The sequence below is a fragment of the Xenopus laevis genome, chromosome 2L (assembly GCF_017654675.1).
Source record: "Xenopus laevis strain J_2021 chromosome 2L, Xenopus_laevis_v10.1, whole genome shotgun sequence".
Classification (NCBI taxonomy): Eukaryota; Metazoa; Chordata; class Amphibia; order Anura; family Pipidae; genus Xenopus; species Xenopus laevis.
Genome location: NC_054373.1, coordinates 27,351,117 through 27,374,887, shown reverse-complemented (window position 1 = coordinate 27,374,887; position 23,771 = coordinate 27,351,117). Strand labels below are relative to the sequence as shown.

General features: G+C 39.4%; 1 protein-coding gene across 1 annotated transcript in view; it reads right to left on the bottom strand.

The window, feature by feature from the left end:
- dcbld2.L (discoidin, CUB and LCCL domain containing 2 L homeolog) overlaps positions 1–23,771 on the bottom strand; it is a 47,043-nt gene that overhangs the window by 10,957 nt on the left and 12,315 nt on the right. Inside the window, exons 2-9 of the mRNA XM_018246004.2 lie at positions 16,325–16,552; positions 8,919–9,056; positions 6,850–6,901; positions 5,835–5,907; positions 5,091–5,224; positions 4,355–4,395; positions 2,154–2,369; positions 728–852 (exon numbers count right to left, since the gene is read on the bottom strand). Of these exons, the coding sequence (XP_018101493.1) occupies positions 728–852; positions 2,154–2,369; positions 4,355–4,395; positions 5,091–5,224; positions 5,835–5,907; positions 6,850–6,901; positions 8,919–9,056; positions 16,325–16,552 (1,007 nt within the window). The remainder of the gene's footprint in view (positions 1–727; positions 853–2,153; positions 2,370–4,354; positions 4,396–5,090; positions 5,225–5,834; positions 5,908–6,849; positions 6,902–8,918; positions 9,057–16,324; positions 16,553–23,771) is intronic.

Below are 23,771 nucleotides of genomic sequence, written 5' to 3'. Positions count from 1 at the left end.
ATATATATCTTCTTTAAAAAAAAAAAAAGACGCTCCCTCCAGAATCTCATCTGCCTTCTCTGGCAATACTCCCTCCTGAACCCCATCTGCCTTCTCTGGCAATACTCCCTCCAGAACCCCAAAAATCTCTGCCTTCTCTAGCAATACTCCCTCCAGAACCCCAAAAATCAATGCCTTCTCTAGCAATACTCGCTCCAGAACCCCATATATAGCTGCCTTCCGTGGAAATACTCCTTCCAGAACCCCAAAAATCTCTGCCTTCTCTGGCAATACTCCCTCCAGAACCCCATCTGCCTTCTCTGGCAATACTCCCTCCAGAACCCCAAAAATCAATGCCTTCTCTAGCAATACTCGCTCCAGAACCCCATATATAGCTGCCTTCCGTGGAAATACTCCTTCCAGAACCCCAAAAATCTCTGCCTTCTCTGGCAATACTCCCTCCAGAACCCCATATATAGCTGACGTCCCTGGAAATACTCCCTCCAGAACCCCAAAAATCTCTGCCTTCTCTAGCAATACTCCCTCCAGAACCCCATATATAGCTGTCTTCTCTGGCAATACTCCCTCCAGAACCCCATATATAGCTGCCTTCTCTGGAAATACTCACTCCAGAACCCCCAAAAATATCTGCCTTCACTGGCAATACTCCCACCAGAACCCCATATATATCTGCATATTTCAATGATCCCTCCAGTACCCCTAACAAAATACGGGTCGGTAACGGTACCTTGTCTTGATCCACATGAGGCTGCCTGTATACAGTCCATTTGGTGCCATCTTCACTGTAAGCAATCTTGTAAGAAGAAACATAGTAGTTGAATTTGTCCATGGTTGAGCCTGTTGTTATGATGCCTAGAAAAAAATATATGCAGGTTTATCACTCTCTGTGAACAAAACAGCACTTCCACTTCAATGCCATGGCTATTCCAGGCCTAGAGTGTAAACTATTGGCGTTAATTTAGGTTTACTCCTAAATCTTTATCAATATGCTGGTCTGCAATAATTCCAGTGAAGGAGCTGTATAAACATGCCAGGTTTTCTACATTAACTTTCACCTTTGCGTATAATATTTTACACCTTTTAATAAATATGCCCCAGCCCCATAGTGTACAAAAATGATAAAAGGAAAAATGAAGACAGGATTATATAGTGTATAACGTACTCTCTATTGTAAAATATAAGAATATTACAAGTCACCAAAGAGTTCCATGACCATATAAAGGCACAAGGGCAAATGCTTTTATACAGATCATGAACTGCTAGGTGACATCTAATATTATATATTATTTGTCACAGTATAAAGCACATTTCACACAAATGACATCACTGAGCACTAAAACTGATGACATCACTAAGCACTGTTTATAAGAACACCATTTACAAGGTAAAAGCTGCCTGCAAGCCACTGACTTTAGTTGTACTGACAGTAACATTGCACAGGTTGCCGTTTTGAACTCTTTTTACAATTTGCCGGAATGTGAGGTTCTTTAGAAATGAGCTGAAGTAACGCAATACAGCTGTCCAGAACCAGCAGCTCTGTTCTTAAAAATTATCTTATTAGAAGGGTAAAAATTAGGGAGGCACGAATCAGGATTTGGCTAGGATTCAGCCTTTTTCAGCTGGATTCAATTCGGCTGAATCCCTGGACGAACCAAATCTGAATTTGCGTATTCAAATCAGGGACGGGAAGGGAAATCATGTGACTTTAAATCAGAAAACAAGTAAAATGTAAAATAAAAAAAAAAAACCAAATGTTCTACTTTTTCCTTTCCCTCCCCTAATTTGCACATGCAAATAAGGATTTGGTTTGGTCTAATCTTTCACAAACAAATAGTGGTTTTCGTGCATCCCTAAAAAAAAAAAAAGCAGCATATGGGTTGGGGTGACATCATTATATATCAAATATAATGCACATTTTTGAGCAATATGACATTACTTTTTTGTGGGGTTAGGTCTTTATTTCCCATTTCTATGAACTTTCTCATATGCAATTTCACATAGGGAAATGCGCTCCAGGTCCAGTCCTGAGCTTGAGACTCTAGTTCATAAGCAAATAGCAGGACATTATCCTGCATAAATACATAATCATAACAGAGAACTGTGGAAACACCATAGAAGACCCGTTATGTACATGAAAACACTTCACTACTTACCGGTTATTCTTTTTAGTTTGCTAAGGTCGATTTGAAGCCACTGAAACTCGTTACTTAATGAGGCCACCCAGGGGGGCCCTAGCTTCTTCAGCCGGGCCCTTGCCGATTTCCAAGCATTAGTCTGCCCTGTGTTGTCCGTCCATTCCAGAAAAGACGAGGAATTTATCTGGGCATCTGGGATAACGCCAGATTCCATTCCCAGAGTTCCATAGCACCCTAGCCAACAGGAAGCATTAAAGCCATGTTATTCACACTAATTATGGATCTGGAAAACAATAGCCTATTGTACGGCTTTTCTAGCTCAGTAACAAAGTACGAGCATTGTTCAACTAACAGGGAAGAGATAGGCAACCTGCAGTCCATAACACAGGGTTGAGCAACATTCATGAAGATACATTTTTACAGATTATTCATGGCTTTTTCTGTAATATAGAGATTCACAAATCACCAAGGTTCCTTGTTCGGAATAACGGATGCACAAAAAATTAACAAGTGACATTAGAACATACGTAAAACAAGCTAAAAATAACATTTTACAGGCAGCTACTCCGAGCACGTAACAAATGCCCAGTGTGTAAGATTCCAAGTGGCAGAGGTTAGTGCTGTCAGCACATTCATAGCATGTCAGGAATCTGTGCCACTAAGTGCATAGCTTAGATGATAAGACTGTAATTGCTTGGCTAAGGCTGGAAACCTACCCTGCCATTATTTCATTTACTTGCTAAACCACATCTCGGATTTCTTCCTCGGAGTTGCCATATGCACAAGTGATCTGACCCCTGATGTGTGGGACAGCTAAGTACACAGACTAAACCTTTACGATCCAACCTCTGGTGTCAAATACTGGGTGACTGAGGTTTATAGCTGGAAGAGAGATGCATACCCAGGGCTGGATATGTTTAGTACAGAAAAGAAACATGGAATGTAGTTAAGTTACAGCATGAAATAATGGCTGGATAGGTTTCCCGCAGCTGACTTGGTGCACTACATTTTTAAACCTGCGCAAACCAAGATAGAATATGGATGTCAGGATCAGCATACCATTATACATGTACAGGTATGGGACCTGAGGTTTTCCGGATAACGGATCTTTCTGTAATTTGGATCTTCTGTAATTTGGGGTTATTCACCTTTGAGTTGACGTTTAATATGATGTAGAGAGTGATATTCTATCATTTTTTATTATTTGTGGTTTTTGAGTTATTTAGCTTTTTATTCAGCAGCTTTCCAGTTTGCAATATCAACGATCTGGTTTATAGGGTCCAAATTACCGTAGCAACCATGCATTGATTTGAATAAGAGACTGGAATGTGAATAGCAGAGATGAATAATAAAAAGAAGCAATAACAATACATCTGTAGGCTTGCAGAGCATTTGTTTTTAGATGGGGTCAATGACCCCCATTTGAAAGAATCAGAAGAAGAAAGCAAATAATTAAAAAACGATAAAAAAAATAAGTAATGAAGGCAAATTGAAAAGTTGCTTAGAAGTGGCCATTCTATAACAAACGTTAACTTCAAGGTGATCCACCCCTTTAAGTCTACAAGAAAATCATGTAAACATTAAATTAACCCAATAGGCTGGTGTTGCCTCCAATAAGGATTAATTATATCTTAGTTGGGATCAAGTACAAGGTCCTGTTTTATTATTACAAAGGAAATCATTTTAAAAAAATTGTATTATTTGGATAAAATGGAGTCTATGGGAGACGGTCATTCCGTAATTCGGAGCTTTCTGGATAACGGGTTTCCAGATCCCATACCTGTACTAATAATCATAATTTAGTTTCCTATGATATTATAGGTAAGTGTATGGCCAGCTGTAACCATTACCACTTTGTAAAAAATAATAAATAATAAACCATTTTTAAATCAGAATTTGTCAAAACAAATTATTATTATTATTAGCCTCTGTAGCCTAAATGAATCCTATTTACAAGCCCTATAAATTGGCCTCATTTGGTTAATCCCAAAAATGCACTAGACCTCTTTATTATACCTGTAGATTGCAAGCTGTGCAGAGCCACAGATAACATGAATGACAGTATGAATTAGTGATGGAGTACACTAGGAGGAAATACTAATTCATATTACAGACACTGGGGCACTTCACATAAGCACACTATCCGTATTCTATTGGGGATTTTATATTAGAAAGTCATGAACTCCGTTCATACCACGATATAAAAAAACATTACATACCACTTGTCTTGAATGTAAACAGAGTTGAAGACAATGAGCCCCTGTAAAAGGTGAAAAATATAACTGATGAACTAATGAGATAAATAATAAGTTACAATAAAGTTTTTTAACTTGTTTACCTTTGATTGTAAATTTTATATCCTAAAATGTGTTTTGAAAAAGGTTAAGGAAGTTTAATCCTTATTTCATTCTATGTAACGGTATACAGATGTTATGAGAATTCAGTATGGACGCTCTATCTGACCATGCGTTACTAGGATCACTTGTATGGCAATATTTGGCCATGATTTAGTTGCTGAAACTGTGGGTCAAAAGGAACTGAATCAATTTTGGTAACAAAGATGAATCGACGAAACCAATATGGAGCAGGCACTCAATGAGGCAAACGTCCACAGGCAATAGTTCAAAGTGAAGAAAATCTATTGTGTCTACAGCCTGACGCGTTTCGTGTTACAAACACTTAATCATAGGCTGAATATGAATGACTGAATAGCATGTGATGACTGCAGGGTCCACAACCGATAGTTCTTCTTAGACCCCCAAATACTCTAACATTCACCAGGTGTCTACACTTGGGTAGTTGTGATCCATAGCAGATATGACTGGTTTCTGTTTGAGGTTCAACCAGATATTAATGCACAAGTCAGTCTTATCAATTACTTTGGCACCCACACAGATCTGTGGCCAACTCCCAAAGTAGGACCAGACGGGTTAATCTTATAAGGGTAATACTTACACTTTGGATGTGATGTTGTTTGCCAGGGAGCCCTCATAAAAATCGATGCCTTTGCTGATAACAACATTAATCTGGCCACCGAGGATGTTGGACACTACTCCCGCATGCACCCCGGCCATGCACAGTGAGGAAGACTAGAGAGAAGAAAAGAACAATCCTGTTTATGTCTTGCCATTTACTGCTGGGGCTATTCATCAGCAGCAATAACCAGTTTTATGGCACACACTAGAATTCCCAAAGCTACAGTGTAACAAACTCCTATAATGTATTAACGTCCTTTGGTCTTAATAGAAACCAGCAGCAGTGCTGCATTTATAACCTCTTGGGCCTGAAGCAAAGAGACAACGGCCTGTTTTATTGACTTTTTAGAAACAAAGAACAAAGCTCTGATGCTAATAAAGTGGCACAATCATCTTGTAATCGGATTTAAGCAAAGACAAACATGACAGCAAATCTGACATTTTTAAAAATGACATTGGCTAAAATGAACTAGGCACAGTTAAGTAAAGTTGCTGTATGTGTATGTATGCAATTACAATTCTGCACTTCTCAGCAAGAAGAGAATGCTGTGCAGGCAGTGAGGAAAAAATTGCACCCTTGTTAGTTACAGGCACAGTAGCTCACAAACTTCTTTGTATAGGACAGAACAGTTGTGAATGGTACCGGTAACTTATTCTGGTGTAAAGGTTTCAGGAGGACATCAAAACAATAGATCTGACAAATGTAACAATAAAGTGCACCTACGTCTCTATATCCAAGAGGAATGGTGCCTGAAATTTCCCCGAAAGGTGTCATACATCCAGCTGGGCAGTACTTGCTGCGAAAATAAAAATCCAATTATTCACAAGCCTTAACTTTTAGGTGTTTAACTATAATGTTTGCAAAAATCTCACTAGCCCACCACGGGTCACTAGTTGCAAACTATTAAAATATGAATGTACATATTCTGCACATTTGGGGTGGATATAGTTAAACCATTTTTTCCAATACAGTGTGCTAAATTAAACAGGACAGATGACAGGTATGTCCATCCCGTACTCCTCTAAATGTTGGCTGAACTTCCATCAAGAAGTTAAAAACCTAATGCTGGGACTCGCTTGTAGCTGAATACATACTGTACTTTGTTGATTTTATTTGTTCAAATGCAAACGAATAAAAATGATAAATATTAGAAAAGAAAAACGAAAAAAAAACATTAGTGGCCAACTACAAGTTATAAAAAAAAACATTTGGCCAGGGCAGGGCACCTACAAGCCATTAAGAAAAATATTTGTGCAGGGCCCCTACAAGTTTTTTTAAAAAAAGCATTAGTGGACAGGGCCCCTACAAAAAAACAAAAAAAAACCTAATGCTGGGATTTGTATTCCAATACAACAGACTACCTAAATGAATGTACATATAAATGACATTATGAGCATAGCACAAGCTCTCTTCATTTTTTACCCTCCCAATACTGATGTGCGGGTCAGCAAAAACTCAACCCAAACCCTAATACGCAAAGTGTTGCCATTGTAGGATCCACACCCTACCCATGACTTAATCCGTTGTGTACTACTTCTGTGTGCGTCTCTGGTTCCAAAACAGGGAATTATCGGGAGCAGAGGAAGAGTGTACCCTGACCCGCACCCAACCCTAACCACAATGGCTGGCCAAATTTCAACCCAAACCTGCCCAACCGATGGTTAAACCACGGGTCACCGTGGTTTTCGGGTCAACCTGCACATTACTTCCTCCCAATCTAAGACCTCATAGTTCTCACCTGTATTCAGGTTCAGAGAAATGGCTTGCTTTTTCCAAGCATGTTATAAGATCTAAGATAAAATAAGAGGAGAAATCAGGGTTATGTGAGCAGTTGCAGATACAGGATAAATACCATTTTCTTGGTCTTATATATTTCTGTATCCTTACAGGAGGCCTTCTTAAAGTGCACAATGCAATGAATGATGGCTAGCTCATTAAAGGGAAACTTTAATAAAAATGAAATAAAAGCTTCCTCATACTGAAGTAAGAAACTTTCTAAATACAATCAGTTCAAAATTCTGCATTGTTTCTAAAATATTCAAGTTTATATTCACTATTCCTCTCTCAGAATCTGTTTCTCTTTATTCTGTCTTCATGCAGCAGTTGGATGTTAGATGAATGAACCAATATATCTTATAGGGGGCTCCTTTCCTAGCAGATGTATTAGATCTCACTCAAATAACTGATTCCTGTACAAGCAAAATCTTACAAAATAACTGCCTTTTGCACAAATTCTGCATGTAGAGAGACATGATGTCTGGTGATTTTAATAGAGTGAGCTCTAATACATCTTCTAGGCAAAAGGACCCCCTATAAGATATATTGGATCTAAGTGTTGAATATCTGACACCTAACTCCTGAATGAAGACAGAATGAAGAGTAACAGAAGCTGAGAGAGAAATAGTGAAGATAAACTTGATTATTCCAGAAACGGTACAGAATTTTAAATTGATTTTATTTTGAAAGTTTCTTTTTCAGTATGCTGAAGCCAATATTAACTTTTATAGTTCCCCTTTAAATATATTAGATCCAAGTAGAGCTGTCATTATCAGTGTGCTTGTTGCTATGTATGCATTTATACCCTCTGGCCAACAGTCATGATTGCCCTGAGCAACAAGGAAGGCAGGCAGAAAGATATTACAGAGTAAAGGTGGCCATAGACATAGAGATCTGCTCGTTTGGCAATGTCACCAAACGATCGGATCTTTCCCCGATATGCCCACATTGAAGTGGGCAATATCGTGCTGATCCGATCGTGGGCCCTAGGGCTGAACGATCGGATCATAATGCATCCGAAATGGGTGGTCTGATAAACGCACAGATGCGGCCGTGATACAACAGGATTTTTTAAACTGCCCGATCGAGATCTGGGTGACTTTTGGGCATGATATAGATCGGGGAAACCCATTGGATTGCCTCACACACAGGCCAATAAGATGCCAACTCGGTCTGTCGGCAGCTTTTATCGGCCTGTGTATGGGGGCCTTAAGTCAGAGAACGCGGGAATAGACCCAGGATGTAACTTGAAACCATCTTTTTTGCTAAAATGCAGGGGTTGTGCATGTGATAATAACAGTAGATGCACCTGATAAAAGCGAAATACTGGTACAGGTATGGGACCTGTTATCCAGAATGCTCGGGACCTGGGGTTTTCCGGATAACGGATGTTTCCGTAATTTGGGTCTTCATGTCATAAGTCTACTAGAAATTAATTTAAACATTAAATAAACCAATAGGCTAGTTTTGCTTCCAATAAGGATTAATTGTATCTTAGTTGGGATCAAGTACAAGCTACTGTCTATGGAAGACAGCCATTCCGTAATTCTGAGCTTTCTGGATATCAGGTTTCCGGATAAGGGATCCTATACCTGTATGTGGAAAAGTGCAGGGGAAGGTTACGCTGCTTGACTAGCACTACTATGGAAAGAACTTTGGGTACAACAGAATGAAATCTAAAAAAAAATTAAAAAAATACTTTTTTGCTCTTCCCCAGAGCTCTTATAAATGTAATCATTCCTCTGAGCATTATGCAATCTTAGCTAACAGGGAGAAATAAACATCTCTTCTCGGAACAGAAATTAGACCTTTTCTTGCCTTCTGGAAAAACACTAGAGAGGGTTGCACAGATAACATTCATTTAATAAGAAACATATGGGGAAGCAGATAACAAAAGGGCAGAGAATAAATACTACGGAATTTAGAGCCGGGGTTAAGGATACAGATAACAAGGTAAGATTATTATGGTGATCCCTGTATGTGCTTTATTAGCGGTAGGAGAGGAAGCCCAGGCCTTGCCTGTTCCTGTACCTGTTTTATTAGTGGTAGAATAGGAAGCCAGAAATCCTCGCCCAGAGATGTGTGTCCCACTCATGAACTGCACGGTGACTTTATTTGTCCTGGACTTGATGGGGCTCTCTAACTGCAAGGCTGAGCCGCAATATTTAGCTGTGAAGAGAAAGCAAACAGAAAAAAGATTTAATGTTGGCAAACTGGAAACCTTAAATCCCGTTCCGTCATACTTTTCATTAAAAGGACCGACACCTTAAATCAATATTGAGTAGGAAGCATAACACACACACACACAGAGAGCTTAAATGTATTCAACATTACTGAACAGTTCTTTTAAGCATACAGGTATGGGACCTGTTATCCAGAATGCTCCGGTAATTTCTGGATAATGAAGCTTTCTGTAATTTGGAGCTTCATACCTTAAGGCTACTAGAAAATCATGTAAACATTAAATAAACCCAACAGGCTGGTTTTGCTTCCAATAAGGATTATTTAGGATTTATCTTCGTTGGGGTCAAGTACATGGTACTGTTTTATATTTACAGAGAAAAAAGGAAATTATTTAAAAAAAAATGTAGATTATGTGGATAAAATGGAGTCTATGGGAGATGGACTTTATGTAATCTGGAGCTTTCTGGATAAAGGTTCTCCAGATAACAGATCCCATACCTGTACCATTATGAATTGTCCCACAACTATAAGGATAAGGTGCATCAATGTACAAAACAAACTCACTTAAAGGGGTAGTTCACCTTCAGGTTAACTTTTAGTATCTATTCTATGTATGTATGTATGTATTATAGAATGGCCAATTCTAAACAACATATGAATTGGTCCTCATTATTTATAGTTTATGAACTATATGCCTTCTTCTCCTGACTCTTCCTAGCTTTCAAAAGGGGGTCACTGACCCCCTATAAAAACAAATCCTCTGTAAAGCTACATATTTATTGTTATTGCTACTTTTTATTACTCATTTTTCTGTTCCAACCCTCCCCTATTAATATTCCATATTGTCATTCAAATCAATGCATGGTTGCTCGGATAATTTGGTCCATAGCAACCAGATTGCTGACACTGCAAACTGGAGAGCTGCTGAATAGGGATGGCCGGATTTGACCCGTTTCGCTTTGCCAAAAATTTGCCACTGGCTAGACGACGCGCGTCTTTTTTTATTGTCGCACGAAAAAATACAAGTCTGTGGCCGTCATTTCTGTGGCGAAACAAGGCCCATCCCTGCTGCTGAATAAAAAGCTAAATAAGCCAAAACCCACAAATGATAAAAAAATGAAAACCAATTGCAAATTGTCTCAGAATATCACTCTCTACAACATACTAAAGGTTAACTCAAAGGTGAACAACCCCTTTAAGGAGGAAAGTGGTTTTAGTTTGATCAAGCCGTGTCCGCACTCTGCCCTGCCCTGATTTTCCAGATTTGTAAAGTCATTAAATATAGTACAGGTATGGGATCCATTATCCAGAAAGCTTCGAATTAGGGGAGGGTCAATAATAAAACAGTGCCTAGTACTTGATCCCAACTAAGATATAATTATCTCTCTCTCTCTCTCTCATCTCTATCTATCTATATATATATAATTATCTTATTGGAAGCAAAACAATCCTATTGGGGTTGTTTAATCTGTTCGTATAAAAACCCGAAAATCATGAAGGCAAAAAAAAAAAACAGGGACCTCTGCTATTGACTTCAACATGACTATAACAGATTTTAGCTGGAGTATTTTCAGATTCTGGCTTTTAGCAGCTTCGATACACATTAAAACTCGATAATAAAAAAAAAAAACCCATTTGGCTGAATACCGAACCGAATCCAAATCTGCACATGCAAATTAGGGGTGGGAAGGAGGCAACATTTTTTACTTCCTTGTTTTGTCACAAAAAAAAAAAATCACACGATTTCCCTCAACGCCCCAAAATTTGCAAATGCAAATTTGGATTCGGATTCGGTTCGGCCGGGCAGAAGGATTCGGCCGAATCCTGCTGAAAAATGCTGAATCCTGGCCAAATCCTGGATTCAGTGCATCCCTATTTTTTTTCCCTCCTCTGAAAAAATTTTTTTTAGTGAAACTACCCTTGAAAAACTCAATTTTTTAAAAAAACTCAACTTGACCTTTAATAAATAACCCCCTTAAAGTATGATCCAAATTGCAGAATACCAACCAATAATGGAACCTTAACTGTGCCAGAAAATATGAATTATGTAAAAAAAATATGATATTGGGTAAGATGTAATAGTGGCACATCACTAGGGATTATTTGCTAATTAAACTATATATTTACAGGGCATAGATTTCACGGTGACTCAGTATAGAGTTTTTAAGGTATACAAAATGACAAGATACAGAAGCCATACCGTGTTTCCGTGCTCATTGCTTTACAATGTGTGCAATGCTCAAGTTCAGCACGGCAGTGCAATGGCCATATGGAATGACAGTTTGGACACCAGAGAGAGACAGAAAAGGAAAACCCAGAGCCAGTATTTGGGTGCTGACCATCTTCCCACACACCAAGCAGGGTTTGACTTACATCATAAATTTTTATGGAGAGCAGTGGCTGCAGTCACATACACTGCGGATCCTCTGTCACTGAGTGACGGCTGCTCTGAGCAGATTGGATTTCTGAGTGACATTAATTGACGCATTTAAGGACTACAATTTATGGCTGGAACTGCACATTCTCCCGAGATGTCACTCATACAATACAATCAAGATAAATGTAGCTCTTGGAGGCTGAAGCAAATATACACAAATGTTGTGGAGGTATGGGACCCGTTATCCAGAATGCTCGGGACCTGGAGATTTCCGGATAACAGATCTTTACATAATTTGGATCTTCGTACCTTAAGTCAACTAGAAAACCATATAAACATTAAATAAACCCAATAGGCTGGTGTTGCCTCCAATAAGGATTAATTATATCTTAGTTGGGATCAAGTACAAGCTACTGTTTTATTATTACAGAGAAAAAGGAAATAATTTTGAAAAATTTGGATTATTTGGATAAAATGGAGTCTATGGGAGACGGCCTCTCCGTAATTTGTAGCTTTCTGGATAATGGGTTTCCAGATAACTTATCCCATACCTAAGGCAAGCAAATTTTCATCAGTTTTTGGGTATGTAAGAGCAGGAGTAGGAGTAGCGTTTCTAGGTGTAGACACCCGCTTGATTACAGGGAATTCAGTAAAAAAAAAAAAAAAAAAAAAGGTACAAAAACACTGTTCCTTTAAACAGAGACATACAGGGACCAAGTAACTTTAAGTATCAGAATCCATCACTTTTACAAGGAATACATTTTTATTTTATAATGACAAACTATATTGTGATGCTGCAATCTCTGCTGATAAAGGGGTAGGTCAATTTTAACTTAAATTTTAGGGCTTATTTATCAAAGGTCACATTTTAAAACTATGGGAGCATTTTTTAAGACTCGAATGAACTCATAACTTGATTTAAGAAAAAACTCAAATTGGCAAGTTCTGGGTGTTTTGGCAAAAACATCTCGAGTTGCTTGAGTTTTCAAACAAAACACACCAAAAAAAAAAAACTCGAACATCATGAAGGCTATTAACATCTTCAAATGGTTCAAGGAACCTCGGCCATTTGACAGGATCTGTCCCCAACAGCAGCTCCCTTTCGTACCACGTGGTGTTTTGAAAAATTTGAAGAGTGAGTGATCTTGTAAGTGGTGTGAAGGTGTTTATGTAAGACATCCAGGTGTCAAAAAATTTTTCAGTGTTTTTTTCTTTGTTTGTTAGGGTCTCTATCCAGTCTAAGTGGAAGAGGTATTGCAGTTTCTGTCGCACCAAAGAGATTGGCGGAGGAAGTCGGGACAGCCAGGTATGTAAAATAGTCTTTCTAGCTGCCGCCGCAAGTCGTTCCGCCAGGGCCCTCTCCGGCTTGGAGATATGTGGGGTAGAGTGAAGTTTGCTAAATATAGCCCAAGTGGCGTTAATGGTTATAGATTTCCCAGAAAGGGTTTCCCAATAACTGGCGACCTCCTTCCAAAACTGTTGTATGAGTGGGCAGGACCATAGACAATGTATCATATCAGCTCTGGGAGTTTCGCATTTCAGACAGCTGTCTGAGTGTGTTGTACCGATATGAAATCTTTTCAAAGGCGTCAGGTAAGTGTGGTGCAATAATTGCAGGGACATTTCCTGGTAAGTGCTAGCAGGCAAAATTTGCATCAGGCGCGTGTGGTATCGGAGAACATCCACATTCTCGGCTTGTGGGATGATGGATTTCCATTTTGTAAAGGCCATAGTAGTGGTATCAGGATCGACATTAGTCCTAATCTGTTTGTAGATGTGTGCGGTGGATTTAATAGTTTCACGTTTCGACGCCAAAGGGAATCAATTGGATTGTTTTTATCTCTGTCCGTGAGTTTGGCCAGTTGTTGTGTAGCGAAATGTAAGAGTTGGATCAGGGAAAACTGATGGAGCCGCAAAAATGGATATTTTAGGAGCAAGGCCGAAATGGGTTGGATTATGGTAGTAGGGGTGACCACGTCTTTAATGGTTTGTAAGCCTTTGGAATGCCAATCTTTGAAAATCAGGCTATGCAAGCCCGGAGAAAAGGCTTTGTTATTGAACCAGGTAAGGTTGATCGAATTAAAAGGAGATAAGGCTGCTTTTTTCCGAATGGAGTGCCAGGTTTTATAGGCGTGGATAAATAGGGGATTTTCCTGCATGTTCTTGGGGATTTCCTGTAATGGCGTATGTAGTAGTGAGTTAAGCGACATCCCTTCTGACAGGGAGGCATCTAAAGATATTGTAGTGTAAATATTCCTATGATGGAGCCAATCACCTACATATCTAAGAAGGGCAGCATCATTATATACCATTACGTTTGGGAGATTGAGTCCACCATCATGTTTTTGGTGTTGAAGCGTGGCTAATTTTATTCGCGGACGTTTCTTATGCCATATAAAGGTCCTAAAAATGTGTTGAAGTCTTTTGTTATCAGTGGTAGAGATGCGGTAAGGAAGCATCTGCATTTTATAAAGTAGTTTAGGGAATAACGTCATTTTTATCAAATGGATTCTTCCTGAGAACGTTAGGTTCATGTTCATCCATTTCTGAGTGTCTTGCTCAATTTGGTCTATGACTCGTCTGATGTTCGATTTATATATGTCTTTGTGGTGTTGCGTCAGATGGATTCCCAGGAATTTTATGTGAGTTTTGGCTTTTGTAAACGGGAATGGATTGGTCCAGTCTGAAGGGGTGGTATGTTGTAGGCGTAAGGCTTCGGATTTCCCCATATTGATTTTAAATCCAGCTATAGTGCCAAATGCGGCAATCTTTTGCAGGATTACAGGCAGCTCCATACTAGGCTTGTCTAAGAAAAGGAGAATATCGTCTGCATATGCTATCAATTTAATCTGTTGTGAGGCTACTTTAATACCTTGAAAGGTGGTGTCATTAAGTAAGTGTCGCAGCAAAGGGTCCACCTTTCAAGGTATTAAAGTAGCCTCACAACAGATTAAATTGATAGCATATGCAGACGATATTCTCCTTTTCTTAGAAAAGCCTAGTATGGAGCTGCCTGTAATCCTGCAAAAGATTGCCGCATTTGGCACTATAGCTGGATTTAAAATCAATATGGGGAAATCCGAAGCCTTACGCCTACAACATACCACCCCTTCAGACTGGACCAATCCATTCCCGTTACAAAATGTACATTACCTCAATGGTGCATTTTTGGATTCAAGCTATTTCCAAGGTGATCGTATAATAAATGAAAAACACCAGTTGAACCTTAATAAATCTGCCTCTAAGTATGATGTACAGACCAATTTACAACTTTTTTTTTTAATTTTTTTTTTTTTAATTATTTAGCTTTTATGAAGAAACTTGTTTGGAATTTCAATATCCCCTAGTAACTAGACAATTTCTGGAATGACAGACTGTAATATGAATAGTAGGGGGAAAGACAAGAAAGAGAAGTAGTAAAAAGTAACAAAACAGTAGCATCACACAATAGTTTTTGGCTGCTGGGTCCAGTGATCTCCATTTGAATGCTGGGAAGATGCAGAATATGAAGGCAAATAATTCAGAAACTATAATATATAAAAAATGAAGACCAAATGAAAAGTTGCTAAGAATAGGTCATTCTGTACCTGTGCTAGTATGGCCCTAAGCACAACAGATAACTTTTGAGCAAAGATTCTGCCAGAAATGGAAAGTATGAAATAAAAATTCTGCCTGCATGCGGAGGTTAGGTGGTGTACAAAGCCAGTGAAGACTGCATGAAAAGAAAGCCACAAAAAAACCTCTGGGTTACATTTCCTTGGCCACTAGACATTCCATCAGCTGTACTGTTTGTTTTTCCCAATTCAGAGGTGAGGCTGTTCCTGTAATCAGCCATTCTCCATGACAGATTAGTCAGAAATAATAAAAATGATGCCGTTACTAAGCCCCATCTGCTCACAAGCCATGAATCCTGAGACTGAAGGCCACAAATGTTCAACCTCAGATTTCTTTGTTGCTTCCTAACTGCTTTATAGGTAACAAATTATATTTCTATGGCTGGCACCATATAGCCTTGTTATTATCATTTATCATAAGCTTTCAACCCAAACCCACACAGGAACCAGCCAAACAGCTGCGGTGGGAGAGGCAGCGGGGAGTTACAAGACCCAGTGCATTGATGACTGTGCCAATCACAAGGCAACTGGTCCCATGAGAACCTTGAAGTTTATTACTTTACACCGAGTAGTGGATTAGAGGTCTGTTGTTTGCTGGTACCAATAAACTAAAGCACAAAAGAAAAAAACCCAACCACTCATAAATATACCACCTTTTATTATGAATTTTCAATGATTAAACATCCATACAAGCTACTCTTGTAATTTCCTATAGGAAGACAAATGTAGTGCAGACACAACCTTCAGAGAACATAGTAACACCTTCATAGACCGAGTCTACAATATTTAAAGGTAAAGCATTTATAAAATATGTTGCATTTATCAAAATTGCCTGTCCAATGACTGTGTGACCTTTATGTGCATGCCTTAAGTATCTGAACTCACTGGTTTTCCACCAAGAGTTTCTTTTTATTATCAAATGATGTAGCACTGACACATTTTAACTGTATAATCAGGCTCAGTTCTACCAGTACACAATAAAAATAATTTATCCAAGATTGAGTTGTGATTTTTCCGAGAGCCTCCTGCAGGCTGTCAGTCTATAGGGGCATCAAATCCCAGCCCTTATTTGGCATCCCCAGGGACTTTTATCAAGCATATGTTGCTCCCAAACTGTTTTTTGCATTTGAATGTGGCTCATTGGTAAAAAAAAAAAAAAAAAAGTGACCCGCGGCTTAGACAATAGCCACAAACTAATTGTACACTTCACCATTTCCCTCTGATAACAACAATAAGAACAAGTATGAAAAAACAAGTCCTACCAATCTCAGTGCGGGATTCCCGAACGCCATCATAGATCCTCAAATAGCTCGAATGACAAGAATCGGAATTTTCAATATCGAAGTCTCCAAATTTGATCAGGATCCTCTCGCCAGGTTTGACATGGATGTCCCACTCGCACACAGTGTTATTGGAATAGGTCTTGGGATAGTTCATGGATGTCAAAGTTCCGCTTTCTGGGCCAATAACAGTGTAACCACAACCATCACCTGTGACAGAAAGGACAATAATATTAATACAACTATGGGTTAAATAACAGATTCAAGATATGGGTGTGGAAGTTTGCCAAATGAAGGGCTAACCCCACAGAAGAGCCCATCTGTCAGAATAAAACAAGGCTTTTTTCACTTGGATAAAGCTTTAACATACTTTCCTAACCAAGTGCTGTGATTAATTGTATATAAATATGCAAATTGATGCTTCTCCTGCTGATGAAAACATCTCTGGAGTGTTCAACTCAAAATTTAATCGGCCAGGGCCTGACATCCCTGTGTTCAGTAAGAACTGATGGCAAACCCCAGAGACTAAAAGTATAAACAAGGAGCGGCAATAATTCATAACAGATGTTTGAGTGACCTGTAATAGGATATCCTTAAAGGACCAGCAAAACAAAACTGCCAGTTATTTTTATCCTGTACATGTAAATATGTTATATCGGAAGTAGAAGTTTTACAGTGCTTGCTAATTGCTCTGTTGTGCTCAGCCATCTTTTGTCACTTGCCTAAATAAACCCCAAGCAAACTACTGGATTGAGTGGAGCTATAGATCCATGATGTGCCCACAGAAACCCTGCAAAAATTAACTACAGCCATTTTTCTATGAAATTCTCATCTTTTTCTAGAAATTATGCAGAATTCTCATTTTGGAGCGGATGTATTAAATGTATCCAATGATACAGGCTTCTTAATCTGTTGCCATTAGTTAGAATGATTGAAGATAATGGAGATGGCTGCCGTTAACTCTGAGGCCAGGATCTGCACGGAGAGGTGAGTAAAAAAATTAGGGGCATTTGCCCAGGGGGGCAGGGTTTTTTTATTATGGGTTGAAATCTCCTTTAAAGGCATCCTATCATTGGAAAACATGTTTTTTTTTCAGTTGCTAGTGCTACTTCAGCAGAATTCTGCGATGAAATCCATTTCTCAAAAGAGCAAATTGATTTTTTTATATTCAATTTTAAAATCTGACATGGGGCTAGACATTTTGTCAATTTCCCAGCTGCCCCCAATCATGTGACTTGTGCCTGCACTTTAGGAAAGAAATGCTTTCTGGCAGGCTGCTGTTTTTCCTTCTCAATGTAACTGAATGTGTCTCAGTGGTACATGGATTTTTACTATTGAGTGCTGTTCTTAGATCTACCAGGCAGATGTTATCTTGTGTTAGGGAGCTGCTATCTGGTTACCTTTCCATTGTTCTTTTGTTTGGCTGCTGGGGGGAAAAAGGGAGGGGGTGATATCACTCTAACTTGCAGCACAGCAGTAAAGGGTGATTGAAGTTTATCAGAGCATGACTTGGGGTAGCTGGGAAATTGACAATATGTCTAGCCTCGTGTCAGATTTCAAAATTGAATATAAAAAATATGTTTGCTCTGTTGGGAAATGGATTTCAGTGCAGAATTCTGCTGGAGCAGCACTATTAACGGATTCATTTAGAAAAAAAAAATTCCCCATGACATTATCCCTTTAAGAATCCAGAGACAGCCTTTAGCAGAACCATAGCTGGAAACCATTAGGAACTGATTGGGGCCAAACCCCCACCCACCCATATGGCAGAGTTTTCCTTCAAACATTCTGCAGAGAGATCAGGAATTGTAACCTACAGGAGGAACCAACAGGTCACTTATACACTCGTCCTGATAATAATCTGATATTTAGCAAATGGTTCTGCTAATAAAATGTTGGCACTAAGCCACTTGTTGAAACCATTCATTTGACACAGTCATAGCACCACTTACCAAACTCATAAACCATTATAACAAGTACTGCCACTTTAAAGGGGCATACATTATTCTGAAAATTTTAAAATGGTCACATTTTAATCTGGTTATTCTTCTATGAACTACACAAATGCTTTCCGTTATAAACAGAGAACATTCTGTAATGGCAAACATTCTACCATTTGTCATAATCTGTCACGCTGATACTATGGGATTCACTGCAGTCCAGGCATAAACCCTAAAAAGAGAAGCAGCATGTCAGATACCACTTATAGGATGAACAAAATGGTGTAAATACATAAAACCTTTCACAATACAACCTTTACCAGTTCACTTAAACTAAAGTGACTGTATTAACAACTGCAAACTATACCTTCAGCCATAATCTTAAAGTAATGTAAATACTGGCCCCAAAAAGCAAAAATTGGTGGGTGGAGCTGTTAATATATAACTAGATATATCTTGGGGCCACTGGAAATCTACTGGAAAAGAAACAGCTAATCCTGTGAAATGTTACTCCATACTAACCGTATGTAGGGCTGCTGTCTGGCCGGTCAAAAATTATGATTGATGCCAATGTTATTGATAGGTGGGAAAACATAAAAAGTTAAGTGGCAACCATAAGTGAATGGAAAGACATGAAAGGTTCCAAGTATGATTGGGAAATGTCTCAAATGATCCCAGGCACCAGGTAGAAGTGCTCGCCAGGTACTGATATACCTGGCAGGCTCACCTTCCTGGTAGCACCAGGTAGAGTTTTGCATCGGGTTGGGTACCCACAGAACACCCACAAGGTGGTCGGGTCTTGGGCAGAAATTTCTGATTGCCCGTTCTGATTGTGTGTAGTTCATGGTTAACCCTTCTGGATACCCAGCTAAGTTGCAGGATCGGTGCCTCATTCACTCCCCTGAGTCTGCGGTGAACTTTCTTGCCCTAACTATCGGAATAGACTCTGTGGTTGACGTCCCTTCCAGTTTCAAGGGCGCCGGGTCAGGGGGTAAGTGGGCTATTTGCAGGCCAGTTCAGGTAGTGGTTCTAGGTAGGGGAGCATGATGGGTGGAGGTGGGGATCAGGCTACAGGTCAGTGGGTACAGGTCGGGCATGGGTCTGCCCAACTGAACCCTTGCAGAACTCTATAGCACCAGGTAGGCCAAATATGGGTTTGGATAAGGACACTCACATGGCCTCATTTAGGCAATTGGATGAGCAAGATTAAAACTTTTTCCTTCTCTGTAATATTGGGTGTGTATCAGAAGGACCACTACAATTGTCTAGCAATGGGTGCAGCAGTTGAAATTGGGCTAGAGTGAGTGACTACCTTTATAATAGACATACTAACGGTTTAGAATACAATGGTTTTAATTCTTCAACAGAGACCTGATGGTGATGGCAATTGTGCTTTAGTAACACGTAGAGAGGGCTGCCAATGGCATGGACCTTTGGAATTTGGAGTCATCAACTACAAATTCCAACAACAAGCACTGTTATAGGCTGGTGAAATATGTATATTATAAATTATATTTACTGAGTGAGGAGCTGCAATACAACCTCAGGTCCTTAGAAAAAGACATGAGCTGATAAGTGTGCTGTTTTGGCATTTTCGTGCCCTCTAATTAAAGGGATTCTCTCATGATTTTATGGGGTATATTTTTATTTCTAAATTACACTGTTTACACTAAAATAATTCACTCTACCATATAAAATTTAATTCCTGAACCAGCAAGTGTATTTTTTTAGTTGTAATATTCGTGTGTAGGCGCCATCTCAGGTCAATTTGCCTGGTCATGTGCTTTCAGAAAGAGCCAGCACTTCAGGATGCAATTGTTTTCAGGCGGGCTGTTGTTTCTCCTACTCAATGTAACTGAAGGTTTCTCAGCAAGACCTGGATTTTACTATTGAGTGCTTAGATCTACAAGGCAGCTGTTATCTTGTGTCAGGGAGCTGCTATCTGGTTACCTTCCCATTGTTCAGTTGTAAGGCTGCACAAGTCACATGACTGGGGCACCTGGGAAACTGACTATATGTCTAGCCCCATGTCAGATTTCAAAATAAAACATAACAATCTGTTTGCTCTTTTCAAAAACAGATTTCAGTGCAGAAGTCTGCTGGAGTAGCAATATTAACTTGAAAAAACATGTTTCCTATGGCAGTATCCCTTTAATGATGTGTTTTCCCACTAGCCCCACAGCAGAGTGCAGAATTCTCCATTGATCCTTCTGCACTTGTGCTATCAAAAGAGGTGGTAATTACAAAGATGAAGGCCTGAATACTGAGCAAAACATGAGAAATAGAATGTTGGCTTAGGCCCAATGCAGGGGTTTTCCTCAGGAAATGACATAAATGTATATATTTCATAAAGTCTGCTTTTCGTCCTTCAAAAGAGAGGCAATTTGCTTTCCTCTCTGCTCTTATTTATATTCATTGTTTCTCTCAGGCTGCCTAATTTTAGCAGCCGCTGCATGTTCTTGAAGAGTATTTTCGGAGCACGCCTGCCAGGAAGTTTCCCTTTCCTTGCATTTAGTAGATCTAAGCAAGCGTAATGCATAACTTCCTCCATAACTCAGTAAAATCGATAGGACAGATGCCTGAGCTGCCATCACAGGGCTGTCCAACAGACAGACGGTGGCAACATGGACATCCCTCTTCCAGACAAAGCAGCGGACATTTCTGTCCTTTCTGCAATTAAGTATTTATTAAACACAGCTAAACAAACAAAGGCACAGTACATTAAAAACTGCATTGTAATTCCAGAAATGGCCCTCGTAAAAACACTTCTCTGGATGCTCGGCTGGGCTTGTTTGACAGAGAACCCCCTTGCCACCAACAGTGTATCAGTAGCCTCACAGACCTGCACACACTGTCTGTTCTGATATACTGACTGTTAGCTCGAAAGTTGGCCGGTCATAACTTCAGACCAAGATGATTACATATAGACATATACAAGAGGTCCTCTGCACTTAACCCATTATCAATGTGGTAGCTCAAGGCACAAATGTCTCAATTTCTTATACAGTATAAATTGGTAATGGGTTGAGTGCAGAGAACCTCTTGCATATGTATATAAGTAATCATCTTGTATTTGTCTGTATAAATGTTGTGGTCAAAACCTCATTGGTGAGCACAACTTTCCCTTGTTTGTTATGGACCAAGATGATTCACAAACATGCAGCTAGTGTTCCCACCTGTAAAATACAATAATTCTGGTAATGCCCTCACATCGCTTGATTCGTTATAGGTTTCTTCTCAACAGAGGAATGGTGCCGCTAAAACATCAAAACTTCAAAATCAACAAAAATTTTCACTCTGGAAAACCACATCAGGATCAAATCATTTATTTATTCTATACTGCACAACATGTTTCGCATAAAATAATCCTTCATCGGGTGCTTCATTGCCTGATGAAGGATTATTATATCCGAAACGTTGTGCAGTACAGAATAAACAAATGATGATTCTGATGTGGTTCTCCAGAGTGAAAAAAAAAATGTCCACCTGTAGGATATAGTACAGGTACGGGATTTGAAATCTGGAAATTTATCCAAAAAGCTCAGAATTACAGAAAGACCAGCTCCCAGGACCCTTAGACTCCATTTTATCCAAATAAGCTACATTTTTTTAAATGATTTCCTTTTTCTCTGTAATAATAAAACAGTGCCTCGTATTTGATCTAAACGAAGATATAATTAATCCATAAACCAGCCTATTGTGCTTATCTAATGTTAACATGATTTTCTAGTAGACTTAAGGCAAGAAAATTCAAATTATGGAAATATCCTTTTACATGGGCCAACCTAGCATTTATATGACGAAAATCACCTGTATGGTTGGATGCTCTGCCATCCCAATGCATGGCTAAATAATTCCAAGCAGTTCAGAGTGGAAGTAAAGGAACCGTGGTTCTCAATTGTGCATCTACCCAGCAGACCAACTGCAATATGATTCGCTACATGGGCTGTCAAAATACCCCCGTTCCTATGGCAGCTCCCATACAGCATCTGTAAAATTAAGTAAAAGACATTCTGCAAAAAAAGAGTTTGTGTAGGGAGGGCCTCTCTTTGGCCTCTGACCAACCCACTAGAGCTTGCTCATATTCGTCTTTAAAGGAACAGTAACACCAAAAACTGAAAGTGTTTTAAAGTAATGAAAATATCATGTAGTGTTGCCCTGCGCTGGTAAAACGGATCTGTTTGCTTCAGAAACACTACTATAGTTCATATAAACAAGCTGCTGAATAGCATTGGCGGAAATTGAAAAACGGCTATATGGCACAGGTTAAATAGTGGATAACAGAAAACATTATGTTCTATAGAGCTTATCTGCTATCTGCTGTGTAACTTGAGCCTTTTCTCCCTTGAATGGCTGCCCCCATGGCTACACAGCTGCTTATTTATATAAACATTAGTAATGTTTCTGAAGCAAACACACCAGTTTTACTAGTGTAGGGCAACACTGCATTATATTTTCATTACTTTAAAACAATTTAATTTTTTGATGTTACTGGTCCTTTAATCACAAGTTTGGACAGCTATCAGTTGATGAGGAGGCAAAGCTAGGTGATAGTAAAATCTAGAGCTGCAACATAATGAGCAGGCAGTAACATAAGCCTCATCCTCAATACTCAAAGTGTAACAAGGAAAAGAAGTGCAGCGAAATGTTCGCCAAATGCTTAGTTGAAAAGTGCACAGTTCATCTTGTGATCACACAGGGAACTGACAGGGACACAGCGGCAGAAACAAAGAAAACATTCTGTGGTACAATACATTTCCCTTTCATATGCTCGCTGCCTGCTGCCAAACCATGTCAAAATACGCATTCAGCTCACTTTGCCAATTCCGTGCCTTTTTGACCCTGCGAGGGTGTATGCTGACTAAAGCTCTGCTGCTTCCCTCGCAGACTGAATGTTTGCATGCACAGCTGAACTCTACTGAATCCACAGCAGCAGAGAAACAAAAGCTTTCTGCTTTAACATGACACCAAAAACTTCCATTTTATGTACTTCTGTTAAGCAAAGAGGAGATTTCTATTACTTAATAATTCTAGTTTATTTCTACAGTGGAGTTGATTTTTTAATTTGCAGTGCAGCTTTCTACTTCTATTATTTATTGCTGTAAAACATATAAATGTGCATTTTTGGGTGTAAACAGCTGATGTTCCATATACTGTAAGTCAGTTACTTAGGCAACAGTGGGGATCTGGGAGGTGACAGAAGCTTTGATGCTGTGATTTGAGTATGGAATAAAAGTGGTGTCAAAAACTGCCTGAAATTCACTATGTACACTAGTGATGTGCGGGTCAGGGTTTCCCTGACCCGCACCCGACCCTAACCCGCCCTGCTACGACCTGCGCCCGTCCGCACCTGCTTCCGGGGGTCCTTTTATAGACCCACGCCGCCCCCGATGACGTCACAAAAGGGGCAGGGCGAGCAGACGTGAGACTATAAAACCGGAACCCGTAAGTCGGATGCCTGCATTTGAAGGTGGCGAGCGGGGAGAGCA